Consider the following 12,367-nt stretch of genomic DNA (forward strand, 5'->3'; position numbering starts at 1 on the left):
CCGCGATGCTCCATTGAATTGGTAGTACACAGTTATGGGATGATGATAACAACGCTGGTGGACATTTATTTAAGCTGAGGCAATAACCTATGGGCTCTTAATACCGTGAATGCTATATTAATACACCAATTTATATATATATATATATATATATATATATATATATATATATATAATATATATATATATATATATATATACACACATGTATATTTTTTTTAATATTTTAGTAAATACAAAAAAAAAGATTAAAGGTTGAGTATTTTCATATTTCCCTCTACAAAGTGTCTTTGTTCTGCATTATTATTATTCTAACGGAGGTTATTATTAACTCGCAGCTTCATCTGGGACTAAATAGTCCACCATTTTCTTCATTAGCTTGTGCATGCAGAAAATAGCACACAGTAATTCCCCTTTCAAAAAAAAATTAAAAAAACAACAGCAGCCCAATAGACCTTAAGAATTTCAATCTCAAAACACAAGATGATTGCATTTCATTCTAACAAATTTATTGTGTCTCAATCAGCTCGTACGGAACCACTACTGAAATTAAATTACAATCAAATGATCACATCAAAATATACCCTTATTACCTAACAACGTCAGTTTATGATGATTTGTGCTCCTTTAGAAACGATAATACAAAATTAAAAACAAATAAGGGCAACAACAGAAATATAAGAAAGAAATGAAGATAAAACAAGAAAAAGGGAAAACATCTTACACAAGTTCCTGGGTACAGGGGTTGGGGGGGGGGGGGGGGGGAAATAAATTACCGTTTGGAATAATTCATATGTATTCCGAATAAAATATTAAAACAAGTCATTCTGATGAAAAATATAAAGTAAATAACTCCGATCAGTATCTGATCTAGTGTTCTATATTGCCGGCTTTACAGAGTTTTTGTTTATTAAAACCTACCAAAGAATACTGCTTAGAAAGGGCAGCAATAATAGTATATCCACAGCACCCACTTGGCAACAGATTTTTTTTTCTCAAATAAGTGCAGCTGAAGTCTTTTCAAATGTCTTATGCTCTATTTGTTGGAGAGGAGAAAAAAAAGAGGAAAGATCCACTCACGGTGTCAAAGTCCATTAAATAATAATTAAAAAAACAAATAAAAAAAGAAGGTGATCTTTGAGATCATGGAGACAGTCCTGGTCCTGGTTGTCTTTTTCTTTCTGGGCCTCAAGACGCCCACAAAAAAACCACCCCTAATCCTCCGTGTGTGTCAATGAAACCATGCAGTCCACCCTCAGACAAAAACAACAAAAATGCTGTAAATCACGATGGAAGCTTCGTGGATGTCACTCTTGTTCATATTGTTGCAGTTTCTCCCCTCTTGTCATTGTTATAGGCATGGGGGAGCAGGGAAGGCGGTTCAGTCCCATTTCTAAATATACAAAATGCCTGCTCCTTTGTTTTCTTCAATCAAACACAAGATAATGATGGGGGAATATTTTTTGAAGAGGGGGGGGGGGGGGGAAGAGAAAAAAAAGAATAAAAACAATACTTGGTTTTCCTCTTGGTGGTGTTTTTAATGCGCCAAAATTACCTGGTGGAATGAACTTGTAGTTGTCACCCTCTGGTCGCTCGCTTCACTTGCATCTTTTAAGTAATCTACTAAAAAATGCCCCTGAAAGAAAAAAGCAGAAGGAACCTTTTAGGTTAAGACATTTCAGGGCCTGGAAGAAGGTTAACGGTGCGTTTTTTTCTGAGGGGGTTGGGAGGAAGAAGGGGAAGTTTGTTTCTCTCTCTCTCTCTCTCTCTTTGTTTTTTTTTGTTTTTCTCTGGTGAAAAATAGATAACACATTTGCAGTCTCATTCATATTCCCTCACAATCACAGTATAAAAAAAAATTGGCTATCTTGGCGATAGTCTGTATGCTTTTTTTAATCAGTTTAATTTCATATAAAATATTCTCGTGTGCTGTTCTATGTTTCACTGAACATTCTTTTGCAGTCCATGGAGGGGGGCGGTGTTTCTGCACTCACATTGCCGACCTGAGAGTACACATCCTCCGGCGTCTGCGCCACTCCTGGGGGCGTCATCCGTTTTTCCTTCTGTCTCCTATTGCAAAACCACACTCTAACCACCTCTTTCTCCAGCTGCAAGTTGTCCGCCAGGCTGGTGATCTCCTGGGCCGAAGGTTTGGGGCATTTTAGGAAGTGGCTCTCCAAAGCCCCTTTGACGCTCACTTCGATGGATGTGCGCTTCTTTCGCTTCCTCCCCTGCGCCGCGATCTTGTCGATGCTGGTGGGGCTGCCGGTGGACGAGTCGGCCTCCTCGAGCCACTTGTTCAACAAAGGCTTGAGCTTGCACATGTTCTTGAAGCTGAGCTGCAGAGCCTCGAATCTGCAAATGGTCGTCTGAGAGAAAACGTTCCCGTACAGGGTGCCCAAAGCCAAGCCGACGTCCGCCTGCGTAAAGCCCAGTTTGATCCTCCGCTGCTTGAACTGCTTGGCGAACTGCTCCAGGTCGTCCGAGGTCGGCGTGTCGTCGTCCGAGTGCGGGTCGTGGCTGTTGACGCCGCCGTGGTGCTGGTGCTGGTGATGCTGGTGGTGATGGTGGTGGTGGTGGCTGCCGTGGTCCAGATCCGGGGTGTCCCCCCTCACCAAGCCCGGGTGCACCAGGCTCTGGCTCCCAGGACTCAGCATCCCGTTCACAGTGAACCCCCCCGGCTGGGAGTAGAGCAGCGACTGTTGCTGCTGCTGTCCCCCGGATATGGAGTTAATGTGCGCCGCAGTCGTGCTCCCCCAAGCGCCGGCGTGAGTCTGATGGGGAGCTAAGTGAGGGGGCCTGTGGTGCAGCGCGGTGCCCGTGTGCAGATCGTCTCTGCCGGGGTTTTTCACGTCCTGCTGCTGCGGGCTGCCCGTCATCCCGACGGGACTCGACGACCAGGGGGATCCGGCTTCTGCTGCAGCCACCGCGGCTGCTGCTGCGGCCGCTGCGGCGTGCGGGAGGGATGTCACCCACTGGTGGGCATGGCTCAGCATGTGTCCCCCGTTGCTCGCTGCCATTGCGCCTTGCATAAAGTCACTCTGTACCATCTTGACTGAGGGGTCTCCCCTGTAGACCCCAGACCCCGAGGTAACCGCAGCACTGCCAGGCTGCATGCCACCACCTCCAGAGTCAGAGTGCACGAGGGAGCCGGACGATAAGATGCTATTGCTGGGCAGATAAGGATTGGAAGCCGCGGTGGCCATTCCGTCAACCCTTATGAATATGTTTGTGGATAACCCCCCTCCCTTTTTACAGTCACTTCTTTCTAGCAGGCAAATTGTATCTCATGAATTATTCAAACTTTAAAAGTATGAGTAGGTTTTTGGCAATACCATCGACGCGCGTAAAAACGCAAAAAAAGCTTCAAAAACGGTGGCAGAAAACTGAATAAAATCCGCATGTATTTACAACATTCTAGTTCAAACAGTTGTGCATGGAAGTCGGCGAATACAATTCCAGGTTTTCAAAAGCCCTTTGGAACCATGTGCAGTCCGTTTAGAAAGTTTTGCACTGGGATGAAATTGTGAGCATTAAAAATTCAAATATAGAGGAAAAAAGCGGTGTCCCATACAAACTTTTGGTGCACGCAAAAAACAAAAAGCCTTGCAAATTCTCCACAATGTACAAAGTCCCAGTTAATGTCCCCTTTGGATGTGAAAAACATTAGCAGAGTGTCCTTAGTTCTTTTGTAATTCAGTCGCCGAGATTTCTCCCTCGCTTTATTCTTTTCTCTGTCTTCTTTTATAGCACTGTAGAGCCTCTCTCTTTGTTCTGTTTTGATGTATATAAACCTGCCAAACCGCAAACTCCCGATGAAGTACAATCCAGTATAACAGTGTACGGCGCTGCCTGCGAGCCTCTTCTCTCATTCGTTCTCTCTCTCCTCCTCTCTCTCTAAATCTCTCTCTCTCTCTCTCCCTCCCTGACAGGCCGTGTAGTCCCGCCCCCTTCCAAACCCGACGACGCGCGGATGTTTACCCCGTGCGTCCCCGTTGATTGGCTACCCGGGGTGTGATTGGCAGGTCTCGCCAGCCCTTGCTCCGGGCGCACGAGCCCTCCTTCCGGCGGTTCCAATTGGCTGATTTTTAATTGCAGTCCAAACAAAACAGGGAACACAACTTGGTAGTAAATAGTACCGAGGCATTAGTGCACAAACAGCGGTGAAGGGGTAAATCAAAAAGGGCGATAAAATGTGACCTCTAGTTTGTTGTGATCGTCAGGAGTCAAACCACCATCATGATGTACATCAATATGTGCTTTCTTCTATATTTATATGAAGATACACCTGCTTGAGAGTATACATTCTAATATAAGCGCTTCTTAATACTATTTAGATATTAGAATATATGGATAAACTCTAACTAGAACAGCATTTAAGTATGTATCTCCTGTTATTGTTACAAACACACATCCTGGACTAATGCAAGGCTTGAGTGTATTCAAAACCTGCACGCGCATTTGACACTATAAGATCTATTACGATCTATACAATTATAATCGTCTGGTAGCCTGACCTGGTTGTGTAATAGTATAAGGCATCCATACTGCCACGGTTAGGGGTTTAATTCCCTCTGGGCCACCCGTGAAAAATACAGAAAAGAAATTTAAAAAAAGAAGAAAAAAAAACTTGACTAAATGGTACATGCTTTATCGTGTTATGTTACATGTAGATGAGGTGCACTGGTGTGTTCAAAACTGTTGTTGTATTCAAAACTGTTTGGAGAAATTTACCAGCTCAGGTTAATTGTTTATGGGCATATAAGTAAAAAAAAAAAAAATGTCTTTCAGAAAACCATGACACTGCACCCTAAACCTCAAAGCAGCACGTAAACATGTAAAGAACAACACAGAGCGGAAGCGTCATGATTCGAAGGCACTGCAGCCCCTGAGCCAGTGCAGCTCTGCGCCTCGGCTCCTCAGGAGTTAACGCGCAAAGGTTGCGGAGAAGCTTCCATGCGGAAACGCCGCGCACAGGCAACCTCACTGAAGCACAGGGGAAGAGAAAGTGGCAACCAAAACAAGGGCAAATTGAGCAGTCCTTGGGGGGGATGTGTGCGTGCAGGGTGGCTTAAGAAAAAAAGGAGAAAAAAAAAATCGAGAGATGGAGCCCTTAAAACGCGTACCATCCCTCAAGATGACCACAACCCGCGGAATGAATAGGGCCTTTGTTAGTGCGTGGGATCTCTGCGCCTATGGAAGCACCCATGGGTGGTAATAGGCTCCCACTGCACCCATTGGTTGAGTGTCAGCAGCCTGTTGAGTCCACCTGACCAAAACAAGGCCTGTGGCAGGTGATTCTCTGACAGGATTAACTGTATTTTGTAGAAAGGTTAGAGCTACATGTCACGCGTAACCCCACAGCTCCCCAAATCAAAGATGATGCGAAGAATTTATTGCAAAAGGGATTTAAGGGCACAGGCTGTGTATACTCCATGCCAGTGCCCCCCCTTCTTCTCATCCCAGTAGATTTAATTTGGACTGGCCTCAAAACCGAGGGAGCCTCGTGGATTTGTTTACATTGAATAGGCAGGCTAGGGGCCAGAACCATGGGGCCCTCTATTCATTAATATACAGTGAGGATTTCTGTCTAAATTACTGCTGTTCCATCCACACTGCGCGCCTTGAAAAGGGCGTCTCAGGCGGCCAGCACAAAGGTGCAGAGAATTGAGGACTCCTTCCACAAGATAACGCCTCAAAATGAAAATAATATATAATATATAAAGAAGAAGAAGAGTCAAAAGGCATTTCAGAAATGCTCCCCGAAATCACCGCGCGGCGATAAAAACACTCCTCTCTGATATATGATGTGTTTATTATTTATTTGCTTATTATAAAAAGGTCCCCAAGTTCTCTGCTGGGGGAGTTCATTTATTTTGTATGCAAAAAAAAAAAAAAAAAGAAAGGGGGAGAGGAAAAAAATCATCCCCAAGTATAACAAGAGACGAACAGTTAGTGCTGATTTTCATTTGCATAAATTTTCATATATTTTAGTGAAAATAATAGCGGGAGCAGAGGAGTGCTCCTGCTCAGTTGAGGCAGAGGAAAGAAAATCTTAGGGAGCACCGAGTCGTAGGAAAGGGAGATAACCATTTACAGGCTCCATATGAACAATGTGAAGCTATTTCCCCTTTTCTTGGACACAAGGTAAGTCAACAATTATCTATGCGGATTTCTTTTTTACGCATGAGGAATGTTGAGTTTATCGCCTTCTCGCGCATTTCCTCCACTGTGGCTGCTTCCTTAAAGACTACTTTAAATGATATTTCAGCCGTCTTTCTGCGCCGAGGTGCAGTCATATTCTCTTATATTTAAAAACCGAATTGCAAATGCGTGTCATTATGTTCCCCTTTTACCTTGCATGCGTAAAAATCAATACGCGCGCTGCAGTTTGCTTTTGCGCCCCAGCCTTTTTTTTTTTGCTTTTTATATAAATAGCGGGCAGATGGATAAGCTGGGCTGTTTTGTAGTGAATGTCCACCGGAGAAAAGTGCAATCAATCACATTTTAAGCAGGCATAGAGGGGGGAGAGAGAGAGAGAGAGAGAGAGAGAGAGAGAGAGAGAGAGGGAGAGAGAGAGAGAGAGAGAGAGATCCCTCGGTTGAATCCTCCAGAGGGACCGCGTAGGCAAGTGCAATATGAAATCGTTTAATATAAATCGATCTCGCCGCTGCAAAAGTTTGTTTAAAGTTTATATGCAGCAGCTTGTCGCCCATAGCTCGCTCCTAACCTGCACCCATCCAGGCAGGCAAAGCTCATAAATAGCCTGCGATGTTAATGGAGGCTGATGCTGGTTTGTTCTTTATGTTGGTGTTTTGTTGTTGTTTGGGAGCTGTTCAAGGAGCGAGGAAATGTCAAGAAAACTCAAACTAAAAACGACAGATTTTTAAAAGAAGCGCAGTTGTAAAAGACATCTGCTCACAGGCAATTATTTAATGGCAGACAATAATCATTTTAGTGTCTGTCCCAACTTTCGACTACATTTTCAAAAGTCCATCACACATGATCTATCACATATGAACTCGAATTTGTGGATGAAGAAGTCGTTTGGTTTGCTAAGGGGTTATTTTTTTTTCCCTCTCACGGGTTAACTCCTTTTCCCCTCATTGATGGGGAGTGCATTTCTGAGCCCAGCACTTGGTAGCCATGGTGAGCCCAATAAAAGGGGGGAACACTAGTCGCATTAAGCTGTATGTTTGTGCACTGGAGTCGAGATGAAAAGAGGCTCGGTGTCCCGGGCCAGCAGCATTGGTGCTGGGCGGTAACGCGTTACTGTAACGACATTACTCCATCTGCAACCCCCCTCCAAAAAAAAATTCCTTATTCTGGTTGTATTGCCTTGTTTTTGTAATTTTAGGTTTAATTATGAACAAACTAGGATTACGGTATGTCCGTTTTCATCACCATTTGGTCGTGGGAAATATCCAGATCTCATTTTAACAGAATAAATAGTTTAGGTTTTAGTTTGACAAATCATGACTTGACGTTGCTGACTTGGGTTTTTGAAAGGCAAACCAAGTTATCGCGATGTTTTAAAAACTGATCAAAAACTAATTTTTTGGTGCGTAACGGAAACGTAACGTATGTAACGCACTACTTCCCCACTTACTTGCAATGTATTATGGTTTTTAATCACCGTGATCTGAGTCACGAGAAAAGAGGAATCTGTTCTTTTGGATTGTAATCCAACGTGTGTCTCCTGCAGGCAGTCGCATGGTGCTGGAGTAAGGGCGGAGGGGAAATAGATTGTTGGCTTGATCAGAAACCAAAAAATTAAATCATAACTGCCGCCAGGTGTCGCGCTCACTCATGATGCAAATATGCATAGCTTACACTGCAAAAAAAAAAAGTCCATTTTATGTCACATTTTTGAATAATTTTCTTGTTTTTAGAATATTTATAGAATTATTTATTTTTACACATTTTGACACGGTGAGCTGATTCCACACGCTTCCAGCGCAGATTCCAATCTTTATTTTCATTAAATAACGTTTTAAGGTCATTTTACTTTCAAGTAAAATCTCATGATTCAAATATGTTTTTTAACCAAGCTGCTTTATGTGCATTTTTTTTTTTTTACAAAATAAAAGTGACATTTTAAGACAGAACTACTGAATTAAACCCCTTGAAATGGAGATCTATATTTTTTTTTGCAGTGTATAAGGAGCCTCCTTATAATTTTATGGCCACCGTTTCAAGAACAGACATGAATTGATGGCTGCATGACACGATTGGCAATTAAGATATCACTGGGCCGAAGGAGGAAAATGACTAAACGGGTCATTGTAGAGAAACAACACACACACACACAGAGTTTAAGAAATGTTGCATCTTGCTTATTTTAGCCAAACACACCAGACACAACGAGGGCTCAGACTATATTCTGCTTCATCCCTCAATCCCAGAGGCAATTAAATCATCTTAATTTAATTATCTAATTTTTAAAGATATCCCAGCCAATTTCATTGCAAGCCATACCCCCACATCAATTATTATTTTGCAAATATTTCTACACCATAAGCATCATCAGTGAATGAAGAAATGTGCTTGTATTGATCAGTACAAGCCTGTGACAAGCAGCCTATCAATGACAGCCCCTAGTTGATATGCAAATAGTCTGGGAGTAGATAGGCCCTTGCACGCTGTATTAAGCCAGTCACCATCTGCAGTAGCCTATAAGCCATAAGTCTGAGCTAGCAGGTCTGTGTGGAAACGTATGACTAACCGGCGACTTTAAGAATTATTAGCAAAAGAGGGCTGGGCAAGGACTCATGAATCATCCCGGAAAATTAGTGCATTGCAATTTCTCCACATGCTTGGCCGGCCATTTAGTGTTTGCACCATCCAGTGTTCTTCTTCATCATCGTCATCACAGCAGCTCCACTAACACCAGCAGCAGCAACAAAGCATCAAAGCAGCAACTGTGCGTTATTGCTCTGCATTATGCACCCATTCTGTCATGCCGTACAATGATGGTTATTGGTAGCAGGAGGCCATTTATTTATTCCTCCAGGAACAGATTGTCTAATTCATCAAGATGCTTTCATGAACTCGCATTCCCCCCCCAATCAGAAGCAGCATGCCAAATGGAGCACACATCTGAATTTAAAAGGTGTTTTAAATATGATTTTATAAAACACAATATGTTAAATAAGATCAAAATCATGTCCACTTGACAATGACCACAAGACAAAAACACCAGTATGAACAAAAGTCAATTCGCCCACAACATTCACCTACTTTCTCCCTCATTAAACATCCTCATAGTGTCATCACTTTGTGACTCTGCAGCCGCCATTCATTTATGACACCTGACATGCAGATTTATGTGAGCCTCAATAGGTGGGTAAACCCAGTGCGGGTGCCTGTAGCTTCCACTTGCCCTGGTTACAATATTCAAATTAAATTGATGAAATTCCTGCCATTTTAATTATGGCCTATTTAAGTTGCCTATGGGCTACGTAATTTATTTTCTTCCCCTTGGTCCAGCCACTAATCTGAAACGACATACGTTGAGTGTGTCTCACGTCAGGCCAAACGTTGATTTAAAGCCAAATTCAACTTGGAGCACTTAAATGATAATGTAGCTACCATACCGTTAATTAAATGGGCTACACTGAATATCAGTGTAAGCATTAAACATGCCTTCAATTTCAGACATGAATGGAATTTTTTCCTTAACCCATTCAGACGAGACAGAGACTCTTTATTAATATTCTATTAATAAAGGCCAATATAGTGTTATATACACCTCTTATTCCACTACGTGGGGTTAGTAATTGCCCTGCATGAGCCGTGCAGCGCTGTGGGCATACAGCTTGTAAACGGGCTGACATGCAGGTAAAGATTATATGTTTAGTGTTATCACGGACTCTCCAGTGGTGCTCAGTGCTCATTTCACCAAGAGCCATGGCTCAGACACGTATCAGCACAGCTGGTATTGATTTGGGATCGGAAATCAATAGGGATGTCATAATTTGGCCTAAAACAGGGTTCTGTAGTGTTAGAAAATGCTGCTTAAAGCACAGGGAGGGACTGTCTGATGTTTACACATTTCGTTTGTGAGTTTTGGCATTGAATTCAATTATTAAAACAGTTTTTTTTAACAATAAAATTAAACATTTCAGCATAGGATTTAAGAAGGTTTCAATAAGACACAATTAATTACATTTTTATTTGTATGAGCAATAGATTAAAACCAATTACGTTGTTATTTTAGAAATATAATTGAGGCGTGAATTAATTTGAGAATAAAGGTCAAAAGTGAGGTTAGTTTGTCGTGAAACAAAAAGAAAAACAAGATGTATGGGAGGAAAAGAGTCATCTGTATGGCAGATGTAAATGCAGGTGCTTTTATGGCGCACGCACACGCACACACACACACACACACACACACAAAAAGCCACTGGTGCCGGCTGGTGAGGAGGTGAGTGACGGGGGACAGATCGGCAAAGATAAGATGAAGTGCAGCTTTCTGAGTCAGAGTGACGGAGGAGAGAGAGAGAGAGGAAAGAGGTGTGTGTTTGTGAATGCGTTTGGGCGAGGAGGAGGGGGGGCGGGGGGGTGCTTTGTCTGTCTGTCTTCAGCTTCACCCCACCCCCGTCCCTCCACCCATTGGGTGCTGGTTGCCTCATCGTCCCGGCCACATTCCTCCCACCCACACACACACACACACACACACACACACACACACACACACACACACACACACACACACACACCTGAAAACCCCCACCTCCAGCAGCAGCATCAAAACAAACCACAGATTTATTGTGTATGCAAATCAGCAGACGGACACGCTGGTATTTTTCTCTTCTATTAGAGTGTATTACACATGCTAATCAAGAATGATATTGTGTTATTAGGCTGAGTAATTAATAAATAAACTAAATCCGTAGGAAATCAAATCTATGGAAGGCGCGTTGCTCCAGCAGCGTGTTTGTAGCCACTGTGCATGTCTCTCTATAGTCCCTGCTTTTTGTTTTTGTTTGTTAAACAGTGGCGTTCCCTGAGGATAGAGAGGGGGGGGTTTGTGGCACCTCCCTGCCCAGGATTACATTAATCAAAGTATTTATTTCCCTCGGGGAGCCAGGCGCAAATCACTCCAAATCCCAGTAAAATTGGATAACAGAAGAACAGGCGCATCTAGGGTAACCCTCTCTTGCGCTTTTTTTGCTCATTTCACCAACTTAATGGATCTAGTTCTATCTAACTTTGTGGAACAGTGTGTGTGGAAAAGCAGGGGGGGGGGGGGCTGCAAAGCTAGAGGTATTGAGGCCTTTGAGAAGACAAACAACATAATTGGATGGAAGCGGGCACTAGGAGTGAGGAGTGAGTCTGGATATAGAGCTGTACAAATAACAGCAATTCTCTGATTCCCTGTCGAGGCTATAGGCATGTCTGGGTCCAAGTCAGCAGCAGGAAAAACTAGCCTCTAAGACCCCCCATCTGTAATACACGCGTCAACCTCTAACACCAAAGCTGCCTGCTCTCTTCGAACTAAGTCACCCTTGCACTATTTGCTAAGTAATTACGTGTGATGTTTGGGCAAAGCCAGCATGGCTAATAAATCAGCAAATGTTTACAGCCAAGCTGGTGCTGATAAGGCAATAAATACAGTACCCAATATGCTGCCTATTACAGGTAATGCAAATAAAATAATAGGGCTGTAATTTTTCCTTATGTGTTGTGGTGGCGGCGGCTTTGATATTCATGAGGGAAATGGGGAGGAAATGTCGTCTCTCTGTCTTTATGGGTGCCGCATTGTATCGCAAAAACGCTCCTGCCTTCGTCCCAATCAGGGATAAATGATGGCCTCATTGCACCGCATTGGAGGCAGCCCTGCCACCCCGAAACACACACACAGGCTCTCCAATGCATGCAAACACAGTTGTATGTTTGTAGACACATGCTTGCACACACATACTGCTGCCATGTTTGCTAGAGGGTACGAAGGGTAGCTGGAGTCACCGGCAGGGCCCTGACTCAGAGCCATGCCTCTCGGGGTAAAGGCAGCCTGCCTGCATGGTGTGCCATACATGCACTAAGTGTGTGCACAAGTATTTTGTGTTTCTGTTTAGGAATATTCCACTTGTAGAGCACAGGAAGCTGCACATTTGATTACTATAGCATATATGTGTGAGTGTGTACACTATCCATAATTATGTAAACAAAGCTGCCAAGTTTACCCAGCCGTGTGTGTGTGTGTCTGTACAGTATATACACGTCTCAAGGTGCAGGTGTGATAAATACGCAGAGACAGACAAACTGTTCACCATCACATACCATCTGATGATCCATGATGCTTAGCAAATGAGCAGAAAATCTACAGCTCTAATGGAACCAGTGCAGGGTAGATGGAGGGGAA

At 43.3% G+C, this 12,367-nt stretch overlaps 1 protein-coding gene across 1 annotated transcript; it reads right to left on the bottom strand.

Annotated features, from left to right (window-relative positions):
* Positions 1 to 1,477: 1,477 nt before the first annotated feature.
* On the bottom strand, positions 1,478 to 3,761 carry pou3f3b (POU class 3 homeobox 3b). Its single transcript, XM_078243694.1, has 2 exons — positions 1,995 to 3,761; positions 1,478 to 1,636 (listed from the first exon to the last, which is right to left on the bottom strand). The coding sequence occupies exons 1-2, from the start codon at positions 3,204 to 3,206 to the stop codon at positions 1,538 to 1,540; spliced, it is 1,311 nt and encodes a 436-aa protein (XP_078099820.1). The 5' UTR covers positions 3,207 to 3,761; the 3' UTR covers positions 1,478 to 1,537.
* Between the last annotated feature and the right edge of the window lie 8,606 nt (positions 3,762 to 12,367).

The sequence above is a fragment of the Sander vitreus genome, chromosome 24 (assembly GCF_031162955.1).
Source record: "Sander vitreus isolate 19-12246 chromosome 24, sanVit1, whole genome shotgun sequence".
Taxonomy (NCBI): Eukaryota; Metazoa; Chordata; class Actinopteri; order Perciformes; family Percidae; genus Sander; species Sander vitreus.

What these genes read in the sequence shown, in the direction of transcription:
- pou3f3b (XM_078243694.1), bottom strand. Translation starts at nt 3,206, where the DNA reads ATGGCCACCGCGGCTTCCAATCCTTATCTGCCCAGCAATAGCATCTTA. An exon ending in TGTACTCTCAGGTCGGCAAT is followed by an intron (nt 1,637 to 1,994) that starts GTGAGTGCAGAA and finishes TTTTTCTTTCAG; the next exon opens with GGGCATTTTTTAGTAGATTA.